General features: G+C 35.3%; 1 protein-coding gene across 3 annotated transcripts in view; it reads right to left on the minus strand.

The window, feature by feature from the left end:
- The window catches only part of ZCWPW2 (zinc finger CW-type and PWWP domain containing 2), a 177,843-nt gene that overhangs the window by 41,334 nt on the left and 123,884 nt on the right, over positions 1-12,625 (minus strand). For all 3 annotated transcript variants that reach the window (XM_054480127.2, XM_054480129.2, XM_054480128.2), the window contains one exon: positions 5,710-5,827. In XM_054480127.2, coding sequence (XP_054336102.1) covers positions 5,710-5,827 — 118 coding nt within the window. The remainder of the gene's footprint in view (positions 1-5,709; positions 5,828-12,625) is intronic.

Raw genomic sequence — 12,625 nt, forward strand, 5'->3', positions numbered from 1 at the left:
CTGGAGAACTGACACTACCCAACTTGAAGACTTACTATGAAACTACAGTAATCAATACAGTGTGGTATTGGCAAAAGAACAGACAAATAGATCAACAGAACAGAATAAAGAACCCAAAAATAGACCCACATAAATATAGTCAATAGATATTTGATAAAGGAGCAAAGGTGATACAATGGAGCAGACAGTCTTTTGAACCAGTGGTGCAGGAACAACTGGACATCCACACACAAAAAAAGTAAATTTAGACACTGATCTTACACCTTTCACAAAACGGAACTCAAAATGAATCATACGGCGAAATGCAAAATTATAAAACTCCTAGAAGATAAAAGAGAAAACCTAGATGACCTCATGCATGGCAATAACATTTAGATACAACACCAAAGGCAAGGTCCATGAAAGAAATAATTGATAAACTAGACTTCATTAAAATTTAAAATGTCTGCTCTGCCAAAGATTCTGTCAAGAGAATGGAAAAGATAAGCCACATATTGGGAGCAAGTATTTGCAGAAGACCTATAAAAGAGTGACATCTAAAATATACAAAGAACTCTTAAAACCTCTGCAGCAAAAAAATGAACAATCCGATTGAAAAATGAGCAAAATATCTCAGAAAACACCTCACCAAAGAAGATAGAAAGGTGGCAAATAAGTATATGAAAGGATGTTCAACATCATATGTCATTAGGAAATTGCAAATTGAAACACTTATGAGGTGCCACCACACACCTATTAGAGTGGCCAAAACCCAAAACACCGACACCACCAAATATTGATGAGGATGTGGAGCAACAGGAACTCTCATTCATTGCTGGTGGGAATGCAAAATGGTGCAGTCATTTTGGAAGACAGTTTGGTAGTTTCTTTAAAAATTGAACATATCTCACCATATGATCAGCAATTGTGTTCCTTGGTATTTATCAAAAGAAGTTGAAAACATCTGTCCACACAAAAACTTGCACATATATGTTTACAGCAGCTTTATTCATAGTTGCCAAAATTTAAAAGCAACCAAGATGTCCTTTCATAGGTGAATGATTTTAAAAAATCACGGTACATACAGACAATGGGTATTATTCAGCACTAATTTAAAAAAGATCTATCAAGCCATGCAAATACATGGAAGAAACTTAAATGCATATTACTAAGAGAAAGAAGCCAATCTGAAAAGGTCACATACCATATGATTCTAACCATATGACATTCTGGAAAAGCCAAAACTATGGAGACAGATAACAAAAATCAGTAGTTTCCAGGGAATAAGGGGGAGGTAGAAACAAACAGCTGGAACACAAAGGATTTTTAGAGAAGTGAAACTACTCTATATGATACTATAATGGTGGATACAGGTCATTATACATTTCTCCAAACCCACAGAATGCATAACAGCAAGAGTAAACCCTAATGTAAACTAAGGACTTTGGGTGATAATGACGTGTCAGTGTAGGTTCATGAATTGTAACAAATAGATCTCATGGTATGGGATGTTGACAGTGGGGGAGGTCGTGTGTTTAGAGATTGTGAGGAGGAGATATATGGGAACTCTCTGTACTTTCCACTCAATTTTCTGTGAACTTAAAACTGCTCTAAAAAATCAAGTCAATTTTTTTACAATAGAAATAATTCTGGAAAAAAGTTAGAAATAAGGACATCAATTCTAAAATGTAGAGCATGTAAGAAAGTCTTAATCTTATAAAATCCTAAAGCTGAATTATAAAGAGATTACATGGATAATGGTCTATTTATTTTTAGAAGTATAATTAAAATGAATGTTTCTATATAAGATAAAAAATTTTCTAGCCCCAGCAGAATTACTTAGTTATGGTAGTAGTTATTACAACTAAAACAGTGCAACTAAATTATGAGGGTGAGACTGTTATAATCTGATTGGGTCCATATTTACATATATTTAAAGATCCTGTATATTTCAACAATGAGAGAGTTGCATCAGATGAAATACTGTACTAATTTCTGCATGGTAGGAAGACTATAGGCTAAATATTGGGGTAATTTATTTCTAGGTTGGAAAAAGAAATTGTTAGGTGAAGAAACCTTTAAAGTTACTGGGTTAAAAAGTGGATTGCTGCTAAGTTATTCACCTTTGGTGAAATATCTAAACAGTGGCTACTTATCTCTCAAAACTACTTTTGAATACAGAAAGAAGCTGAATACTTTACCAGAATCTACACTGGATGCTAAGCAGACACAAGGATTACATGACTATTTTGGAGATAGTGAATAGTGAATTGTGAGCCTGTTACTGCAAAGACTAAACTCCTGGAATTCTGAAGTCCTGAAAGTTCATGCCCCTCCATTTTGACTACTTAAGAGACAAAATGAAAGCTGTTAGGCATATGGCTCTCAAGAACCAGTCTGAATTACATAAAACTCTGCATGTAAAAATAATCAGACTTTCAGCAAGAAAATGAGCTATTGCTGCAAAACCAATCAGAAATAATCCTTCTTCAGAGTCTCCAGACAGGCAAGAATGTCAAAGGACCCACCGCTAATTGAGAGAGCAAGTCTACCCCTGGTGAGAAATAGACATAAGTTTAAAAAGTAAATGACTATATTACTTAAAACTATTAATGTTCAAAAAATTAAATGTCTAAAAGGCTTTTGTGATTAAGAGAAATGTATAGTCTGTGCAAGCCATAAAATTGTATTTGTGACAATACAGTGAGTTCAATCTTTATTGCTAATAAACAGAGACATTATATTTTCAGCACAGTAATAAAATTGCATTTGTAGTAATAAATGTCTCTTCTCCTGGTCTCAGAGTAAACCTGAGTAGTGTACTTGTCATTCATTTTCCACTCTTTTCAAACCTACTTATTTGCTTTAAATCCTAAACTTAGGTGGTTGGGTTGAAATTTAAATTTTTTCTCAAATAAAATCTTTTCACATATACATTTTTTCTAAATATAAATTAAAGTTTTCCAAAGGAGAAAAAAAATCATTCCTACTTTAAAATTCAGTCAGCATCAAAGTCCGGATCCTTCTATCCATAGAGTAATCTGTTTAGAACTTAAAGTAATAAAGACAGAAAGGGGCTTGTAAAATATAAAATGATTATAATCACTAAGCAGAAAACAATTTAAACATATTTAAGTTTAATAAAAACTATCTCACACCTGTGATCCCAGCACTTTGGGAGGCCAAGGCGGGTGGATCACCTGAGGTCAGGAGTTGGAGACCAGCCTGGCCAATATGGTGAAACCTCGTCTCTACTAAAATACAAAAATTAGCTGGGCATGGTGGCGGGCACCTGTAATCCCAGCTACTCGGAAGGCTGAGGCAGGAGAATTGCTAGAACCCAGGAGGCGGAGGTTGCGGTGAGCCAAGATTGCGCCACTGCACTCCAGCCTGGGCAACAGAGCGAGACTCCATCTAAACAAATTAATAAATAAAAGTTATCATTTTATGTGGCAATCATCTTCTTTTTAGAGTTAAAAATATGTCATGTCCATAGATCAATGGAACAGAATAAAGAACTCAGAAATAACGCCATATACCTACAACTATCTGATCTTCAATAAACCTGACAAAAACAAGCAATGGGAAGTTCAAGACCAGCCTGGCCAACATGGTGAAACCCCATCTCTACTAAAGATACAAAAAATTAGCCGGGTATGGTGGCATGTGCCTGTAATCCCAACTACTTGGGAGGCTGAGGCAGGAGAATCGTTTGAACCTGGGAGGTGGAGCTTGCAGTGAGCTGGATCGCGCCATTGCACTCCAGCCTGGGCAACAGGGCAAGACTCTGTCTCAAAAAAAAAAAAGAGGAAAGGATTCCCTACTTAATAAATGGTACTGGGGGAACTGGCTAGCCATATGCAGAAAATTGAAACTGGACCCTGCCCCACTTCCTTATACCATATACAAAAATTAACTCAAGATGGATTCAAGACTTAAATGTAAAACCTAAAACTATAAAAACCCTGGAAGACAACCCAGGCAATACCATTCAGGACATAGGCATGGGCAAAGATTTCACAATGAAGACACCAAAAGCAATTACAACACAGCAAAAATTGACAAATGGGATCTAATTAAACCAAAGAGCACAGCAATAGAAACTATCAACAGAGTGAGCAGAGAACTTACTGAATGGAAGAAAATTTTTGCAATCTATGCATCTGACAAAGGTCTAATATCCACCATCTGACAAAGGTCTAATAACCACCATCTATAGGGAACTTAAACAAGTTCACAAGAAAAAAAAAACCATTAAAAAGTGGGCAAAGGACACAAACAGACAATTTTCAAAAGAAGACATACATGCAGCCAACCTACATATGAAAAATAGTTCAACATCACTGATCATTAGAGAAATGCAAATCAAAACCATGAGATACCATCTCACACTAGTCAGAATGGCTGCTATTAAAAAGTCAAAAAATAGCAGATGGTGGTGAGGTTGAGGAGAAATAGGAATGCTTATACACTGTTGGTAGGAGTGTAAATTAGTTCAACCATTGTGGAAGACAGTGTGGTGATCGCTCAAAGACCTAGGGGCAGAAATATCATTCAACCCAGCAATCTCATTACTGGGTATATACCCAAAGGAATATAAATCATTCTGTTATAAAGACACATGCACACGTGTGTTCAACACCATTCACAATAGCAAAGACAATGACTCAACCTAAATGCCCATCAATGGTATAAAGAAAATGTGGATAAAGAAAATGTGGTAAAGAAAATGTGGCACCTGTACACTGCAATAAAGAAAATATGGTACCTGTACACCATGGAATACTATGCAGCCATAGAAAAGAGTGAGATCAGTCCTTTGCAGGGACATGGATAGAGCTGGATGCCATTAGCATTAGCAAACTAATGCAGGAGCAAAATCAAATACCGCATGTTCTCCCTTATAAGTGGGAGCTAATTGATAAGAATACATGGGCACATAGAGAAGAACAACACACATTGGGGTTTATCAGAGGGTGGAAGGTGGGAGGAGGAAAGGGATCAGGAAAAATAACTAATGTGTACTAGGCTTAATACCTGGGTTATGAAATATCTTTATAACACATCCCCATGGACACAAGTTTACCTATATAACAAGCCTGCACATGTACCCCTGAACTTAAAAGTTAAATATATACAAAAAATGTCAAACCTACTATAATCTTTCAAATGGTTTCACTTAAAAAGCTAACGATATACCATAGTATTCAGAATTCAATAAAACTTTCTTTGAAAATAACCTGAAATATTATCACAATTTTTCACCTAGTTTTTTTTTAAAGTTGAAGTTTCTCTTCTATTCCTGCCCTGAACTTATTTCAAAATGCAACATTTTGAAAATACTTTGTTCTGTACTAATACAGCATACCCAAGTGAAATTTTAATGCCAGGAATATATTTAAAGCTATGGTTCCCATTGTGAAATATATGCCTTTGAAATACACAAGGGGATCTATGTAGATAGTCTAAGGGTAAAGAAGATAGATAACAAAAGTGCTAACAAGAACTCCTGCATTTAAATAGAGTGTATGTTTAGTCATTGAAAATTGTTTTAGGGGACAAAATATATGCTATTTGTTTATATAAAAATAATTTTCAAATAAACAATGATATCCTATTTCCCTATGAAGAGAAAGAGATAGAGATTTTTGAATGAGCAAACATATTTTGGAAAACATGCATTTGAATAAATCCTTATTTCGGAATAATAAAGAAAAAATATTTATACACCTTGTTGTTTTGATAGGCAGCACATTTCCAGTCTTTGCTCATGAGAATATCCATAGAGTAGACGTGCTTCTTGTAGTGCACTTTTATACCACTTCTTTTTATTCTTACACTTTTCTGGCTATATAAATACAGAAAAAAGAATAAAATTCATTTTTAAATATATAACTTTGTTTTAAAATCCACTTATTAAGCCGGAACAAAATGTAATTTGGAGCATTGTATAACATATTTCTTAGACTTTGGTATCTAATTATTATTTTATTATTATTTTAGAATTCAGCAAAATTGTGAAAATTTTGCAAGTTAATAGTCAAAGGGTCAGATGTTTGGTTCACTAAGATAATCATGATAATGTTATTCATCTCACACTTAGAAACTTACAAAAAGGCCCTCAATGTCACAAAATAGTTAATATTAATAGATTTAATAAGAATAATGTTGATTTCCTTTTAAATAACATACCAATTATACTAAAGTGGTACAAATTGAAAAGCAAGTTTCTTATTAGAAGAAAATTAATTTGGCAGGGTGCAGTGGCTCACGCCTGTAATTCCCAGCTACTTGGGAGGCTGAGGTAGGAGAATTGCTTGAACCTGGGAGGCAGATGTTGCAGTGACGTGAGATCGTGCCACTGCACTCCAGTCTGGGTGACAGAGTAAGACTCTGTCTCAAAAAAAAATAAAATAATAAAAAATAAAAAATTCTATTCACATCTAGTTTTAGTGTTACAGCAGATATTAACATATGCATACAAATTTCTTAAACCTTCTATGCCCTAGTTTCTTTATCTAAAAAATGTGAATGATAACACTACATACATCATAAGGTTTCATGAGTATGAAATACAATAATAGATTATAGTTTCATGGCATAATAAGAACTCAGTAAGTTATTTTACTTGGATTCAGCACATTTTCTAAATGCATATTTAGTTTTCAAAAAATATATTTTAAGAAGAAAAACAAAATGAAAAAATATCTGGGTCAAAAATAAATATTAAATTGACCTAGTCCAATAATGTTTTCAGTGTTATTTTAAAACTCAGCAAAAAGGATTTTTATAATGTTTTTAAATGTTATATTTATAAAATGCATGCCATCGTTTTCATTTTGAATACTTTACCAGCAAAAGGAATATGGCTATTTATTTTATTAACCTATAATTAACACCTATCTATAAAGATTATATTTTTCTCTCAGATGTATAAGATAATGCCTCTTTACACAGAAGTGTAAATCTATATAAGACCCATATTGAATTAATTCAGAGAATGAAACTATATATTTAAAGCTCTTCTCAAATGTCACCATATTCTTAGAGTCTCCAAATTAATATCAGCTCTGTGCTCCCACTACACATAATACTTTAATTCACTGATTTACTACTTTCTGACTTCTATTACAGTTATTTGTGTTCATGACATCACTACCCATAAAATGAAAGGTCCATGAAGATGGAGGCAATAAATAATATTTCATCTTTGCATCCTCCACAGTACCCATTTGCCTATACCTCACGGTATATTACATAAAGTATTCAGAAAGAGGCTGATAAATTGCATTTGGTCCTGGGCACTGATTAACTTGACATAAAAGCAGTGAAACAATAGGATCAAACAAAAATCTACTTTTGGAAACATAATCTGTGAATTTCATTCATTAAGTTATTTCATAGGAAACAGATGAAAAGAGGCAGATACAATTCACTAAATATTGGAAATTTTAAATTATTTTAAGGATGTCTAAGCTAGCCTTCACAGATTTAAGACATTTCTGCAAGTCAAATGTTATAATATTAAATTAGAAATTGTAGTGAAAAATCACTTTAAAGCTTATAGCACTAAACAGTTCCTATGCTATTCTGTATATAGGAATAGTGTAGGAACAGTTGCTATAATATTCCCTAAAGCAGGGGTCAGACTAGCACTAGTCCATGACCGGTTAGGAACTGGGCGGCACAGCAAGAGGTGAGTGGGGGACGAACAAGCATTACTGCCTGAGCTCCACCTCCTGTCAGGTCAGCTGCAGCATTAGACTCTCATAGGAACATGAACCCTATTGTGAACTGCACGTGGGAGAGATCTAGGTTGTGTGCTCCTCACAAGAATCTAATGCCTGATGATCTGTCACTGTCTCCCATCACCCCCAGATGCGACCCTCTAGTTGCGGGAAAACAAGCTCAGTGCTTTCACTGATTCTACATTATGGTGAGTTATATAACTATTTCATTATATATTACAATGTAATAATAATAGAAATAAAGTGCACAATAAATGTAATGTGTTTGAATCATCCCAAAACCATCCCCCTTCCTTCCCTCAGTCCATGGAAAAATTGTCTTCCATGAAACTGGTCCCTGGTGCCAAAAAGGTTGGAGACTGCTGCCCTACAGAAATAGTATAAGAAAATAATTAAAGAAAATTCTTGAGAAAAATCAGCGCCATATAGCTAAAATAAACTTTGATGACTTAGGGGAACTGAAAAGGTTTAACACTTGTGTCTGGGAGTCTTTGAACTTATCAGTAGGCATGTGCCACCTAGTGGTACTACAAATTAAAACCTCCTAAGGAACTCAAAAAACTAAGGATGTATTTTAAGAGGAATTTTAATTTCCAAATTAGGCTTAACGGTGCTTTGTATTTTTAAATTACTTTTTTTTAATTGAAGAAGTGATAAGGTGCAAATTCTCACAATATAAAATGTGACTTCCTTCCCATCCCAGGTACTACTTCTCCTAAAATTACTATTACTAGTTTCTTTTACAGTCTTCCAGAGATATTATATATTTATATAACTATATAATTTATATATTATAACATTATATATTTCTATAACATAAAAATATATAATGAATTTTATGAATAGTTATATATAATTGATTTTTTAAATTTTCTTGCAGATTTCTGCATTTATTGATTCAACATATTCCAGACTCTCAGGATCTATCATTGAAGAAAACAGACAAAGCTTACATTCTAGCCTATGAGAAGAGACAATATATAACAAGCATAAAACATAAGGCTATAGTATAAAAGGTGATAAGTGCTCTGAAATAAAATGTAAGGCAAAGTCAGGGTGATCATGAGTGATGAGGGGTGGGTAATGAGTGGTCAAGGTAACTCTCATCAAAAAGGTGAATTTAGGCCATGATCTCCCTGAAGGAGGCCAGGTAGTCAGCCATATATAAATCCAAGGAAAGCATACTCCAGGCAGAGAAAAAAATCCTGTAATGTGGGAGAGTACATGTATATTCAAGAAGCATCAAAGAATCCAGTGTAGCTGAGTCTAAACGATGAAGAGAGAGAGTAATAGGAAATGATTTCAGAAAATTAACAAGGGCCACATCATCAAGGCCTTTGCAAGCCATTGTAGGGTCTTTGGCTATTACTTTGAGTGAAAATGGCACTATGGCAGAGTTCTGAGCATAAAAGTAATATTCGATTTGAATTCCTGTTTTTAAAGAAATCATTCTGATTGCTTTGATAAGGAAAGGCTATACAGAGGCAAGTATAGAAGCAGGACAATTAGTTAGGAGGCTATTGCAATAATTTATGCAAGAAATGATGGCAGTGTGGACCACGGCAGTAACAGTTACTGTGGTAAAAAGTGTTAGGATTCTGGACATAATTTGATGACAGAGCAAAAAGCACTTCCTGACCACTTGAAAACTGGTTTTGGGAGAAATGGAGGATTACTCTAGGACTTTCAAACTGAGCGGGCAAAAGGATGGAATTTGCTCTCTACTGAGATGAAGAGTCTGTCAAGAGTTGGAACATCAAGAGTTTGGGGCGGGCGCGGTGGCTCATGCCTGTAATCCTAGCACTTTAGGAGGCCAAGTTGGACAGGTTGCCTGAGCTCAGGAGTTCAAGGCCAGCTTAGGCAACATGATGAAACCCTGCCTCTACTAAAAAATAAAAAAATAATAATAAAAAGTTAGCCGGGCACGATAGCATGTGCCTGTAGTCCCAGCTACTCGGAAAGCTGAGGCAGCAGAATTGCTTGAAACTGGGAGGCGGAGGTTGCAGTGAGCCGAGATCATGCCACTGCACTCCAGCCTGGCAACAGAGAGAGACTCCGTCTCAAACAAACAAAAACAACAACAACAACAACAAATAGTTCAGACATATTGACATGAGACTTCTCAATACCCAAGAGGAAGATAATTATGACATCGAGGTGGAGATGTCAAGTAGCAGTTGGATATGAAAATTCAGGACAGAAAACTTACCTGCAGATAAACTTTAGGAATTACATCTACACATACACAAATGCGCATGTGCGCGCGCGCACACACACACACACACACACACACACACACACACACGCTGTATTTAAAGCCAAGAAATATGGATGAGAGAACTGAAAGAATGAGAAAATAGATGTACGTATATCCACATATGTGGTATGTATGTACCCCTATTTATTTGACAATGCTCAAGTGATAGACACTTAGGTTGTTCCTAATACGCTATTGGAAGCAATGCTGAAATAAAAACATTTTGTCCATATGTCATTTTGCCCACTTGAGAGTATACTGAAAGATAAGTTCCAAGACATAAAATTACAGGTTTAATGTATGTATATTTTAAATTTTGGAGGTTATTGTGAAATCACTTTTAATGAGGAGGTCAAAGTTTACAATGCCACAAGCAATATATTCAGTATATTTCCCCACAACTTGCAGAACACTTCTGTTCCAAGCTTTGACATCTTTGCCAATTTTTCTTTTATTAATTTTTAATTTTTGTAGGTACATAGTAGGTGTATATACTTATGGGTTACATAAGATATCTTGATACAGGCATGTAATGTGTAATAATCAGATCAGGGTAAATGGGATAGCTAATGTCTCTAGCATTTATCTTTTGTGTTACAAACAATCCAATTATACTCTTTAGTTATTTTTAAATGTAAAATTAAATCATTTTTAACTATAGTCACCCTTTTGTGCTAGAAAATACTAGGTCTTATTCATTCTTTCTATTTTTTGTACTCATTAACCATCTCCACATCCCCCTGACACTCCATTACCCTTCCTAGCCCCTGTTAACCAGCCTTGTACTCTTGATATCCATGAGTTCAACTCTTTTAATTTTTAGCTCCCACAAATAAGTGAGAAAATGCAAAGTTTATCTTTCTGTGCTTATTTCACTTAATGTAATGACCTCCAGTTCCATCCACGTTGTTGCAAATGATTGGATCTCCTTCTTTTTCATGGCTGAATAGTATTCCACGGTGTGTTCCACATTTTGTTTAACCATTCATATACTGATAGACACTTAGGTTGCTTCCAAATCCTGGCTACTGTGAACAGTGCTACAATAAACATTAGAGTGCAGACTATCTCTTCAATAAACCGATTTCCTTTCTTTGGGGTATATACATAGGAGTGGGATGGCTGGATCATACAGTAGCTGTATTTGTTTGTTTGTTTGTTTGCAATGAAGTGTTACTCTGTCACCCAGGCTGGAGTGCAGTAGCATGATTTCGGCTCAGTGCAGCCTCTGCCTCCCAGGTTTAAGCAATTCTCCTGCCTCAGCCTCCCAAGTAGCTGGGATTACAGGTATGTGCCATCACACCTGGCCAACTTTTGTATTTTTAGTAGAGATGGGGTTTGTCATGTTGGGCAGGCTGGTCTTGAACTCCTGACCTCAAGTGATACAACCACCTTGGCCTCCCAGAGTGCTGGGATTACAGGCATGAATCACTGCACCCAGCCTACTTTTAGTTTTTGATGAACTTCCAAACTGTTCTCCATAGTAGTTGTACTAATTTATATTCCCACCAACACTGTACAAGGATTCCCTTTTCTCTACATCCTCGCCAGCATTTGTTATTGCCTGTCTTTTGGATATAAGCCACTTTAACTGGGGTAAAATAATATCTCATTGTAGTTTTAATTTGCCTCTCTGGTGATCAATGATGTTGAGCACCTTTTCATATGCCTATTTGTCATTTGTATGTCTTCTTTTGAGAAATGTCTATTCAAATCGTTTACCCATTTTTTTATTGGATTATTAGTTTTTTTTCTTATAGAGCTGTTTGAGCTTCTTATATATTCTGGTTATTAGTCCCTTGTCAAATGGGTAGTTTGCAAATATTTACTGCCATTCTGTGGGTTGTCTCTTCACTTTTTTGATTGTTTCCTTTGTTGTGCAGAAGCTTTTTAACTTGATGTTATCCCATTTGTCCACTTTTGCTTTGGTTGCCTGTGCTTGTGGGGTATTACTCAAGGAATCTTTGCCAAGACTGATGTCCTGGTGAGTTTCCCCAAAGTTTTCTTGTAGGAGTTTCATAGTTTGAGGTCTTAGATTTTAGTCTTTCATCCATTTTTATTTGATTTTCATTTATGGCGAGAGAGAGGGTTCTAGTTTTTCTTCTGCATATGGATATCCAGTTTTCCCAGCACCACTTATTATAGACTGTCCTTTTCCTAATGTATGTTGTTGGCACCTTTGTTAAAAATGAGCTCATTGTAGATGTATGGATTTATTTCTGCATTCTCCATTCTGTTCCACTGGTCTGTGTGCCTGCTTTCATGCCAATACCATACCATTTTGGTTACTGTAGCTCTATAGTATAATTTGAAGTCAGGTAATGTGATTTCTTCAGTTTTGTTCCTTTTGCTTAGGATAGCTTTGGCTATTCTGAGCCTTTCGTGGTTCCATATAAATATTAGGATTCTTTTTTTCTATTTCTGTGAAGGATGTCATTGGTATTTTCATAGGGATTGCATTGAATCTGTAGATTGCTTTGGGTAGTATGGACATTTTAACAATATTGATTCTTACAATCCATAAACATGAAATATGTCTCCATTTTTTTCTGTCCTCCAATTTCTTGCATCAATGTTTTACAGTTTTCATTGTAGAAAATTTTCACTTTTTTGGTTGAGATAATTCCTAGGTATTTTATTT

This window comes from Pongo pygmaeus, chromosome 2 (assembly GCF_028885625.2).
Source record: "Pongo pygmaeus isolate AG05252 chromosome 2, NHGRI_mPonPyg2-v2.0_pri, whole genome shotgun sequence".
Taxonomy (NCBI): Eukaryota; Metazoa; Chordata; class Mammalia; order Primates; family Hominidae; genus Pongo; species Pongo pygmaeus.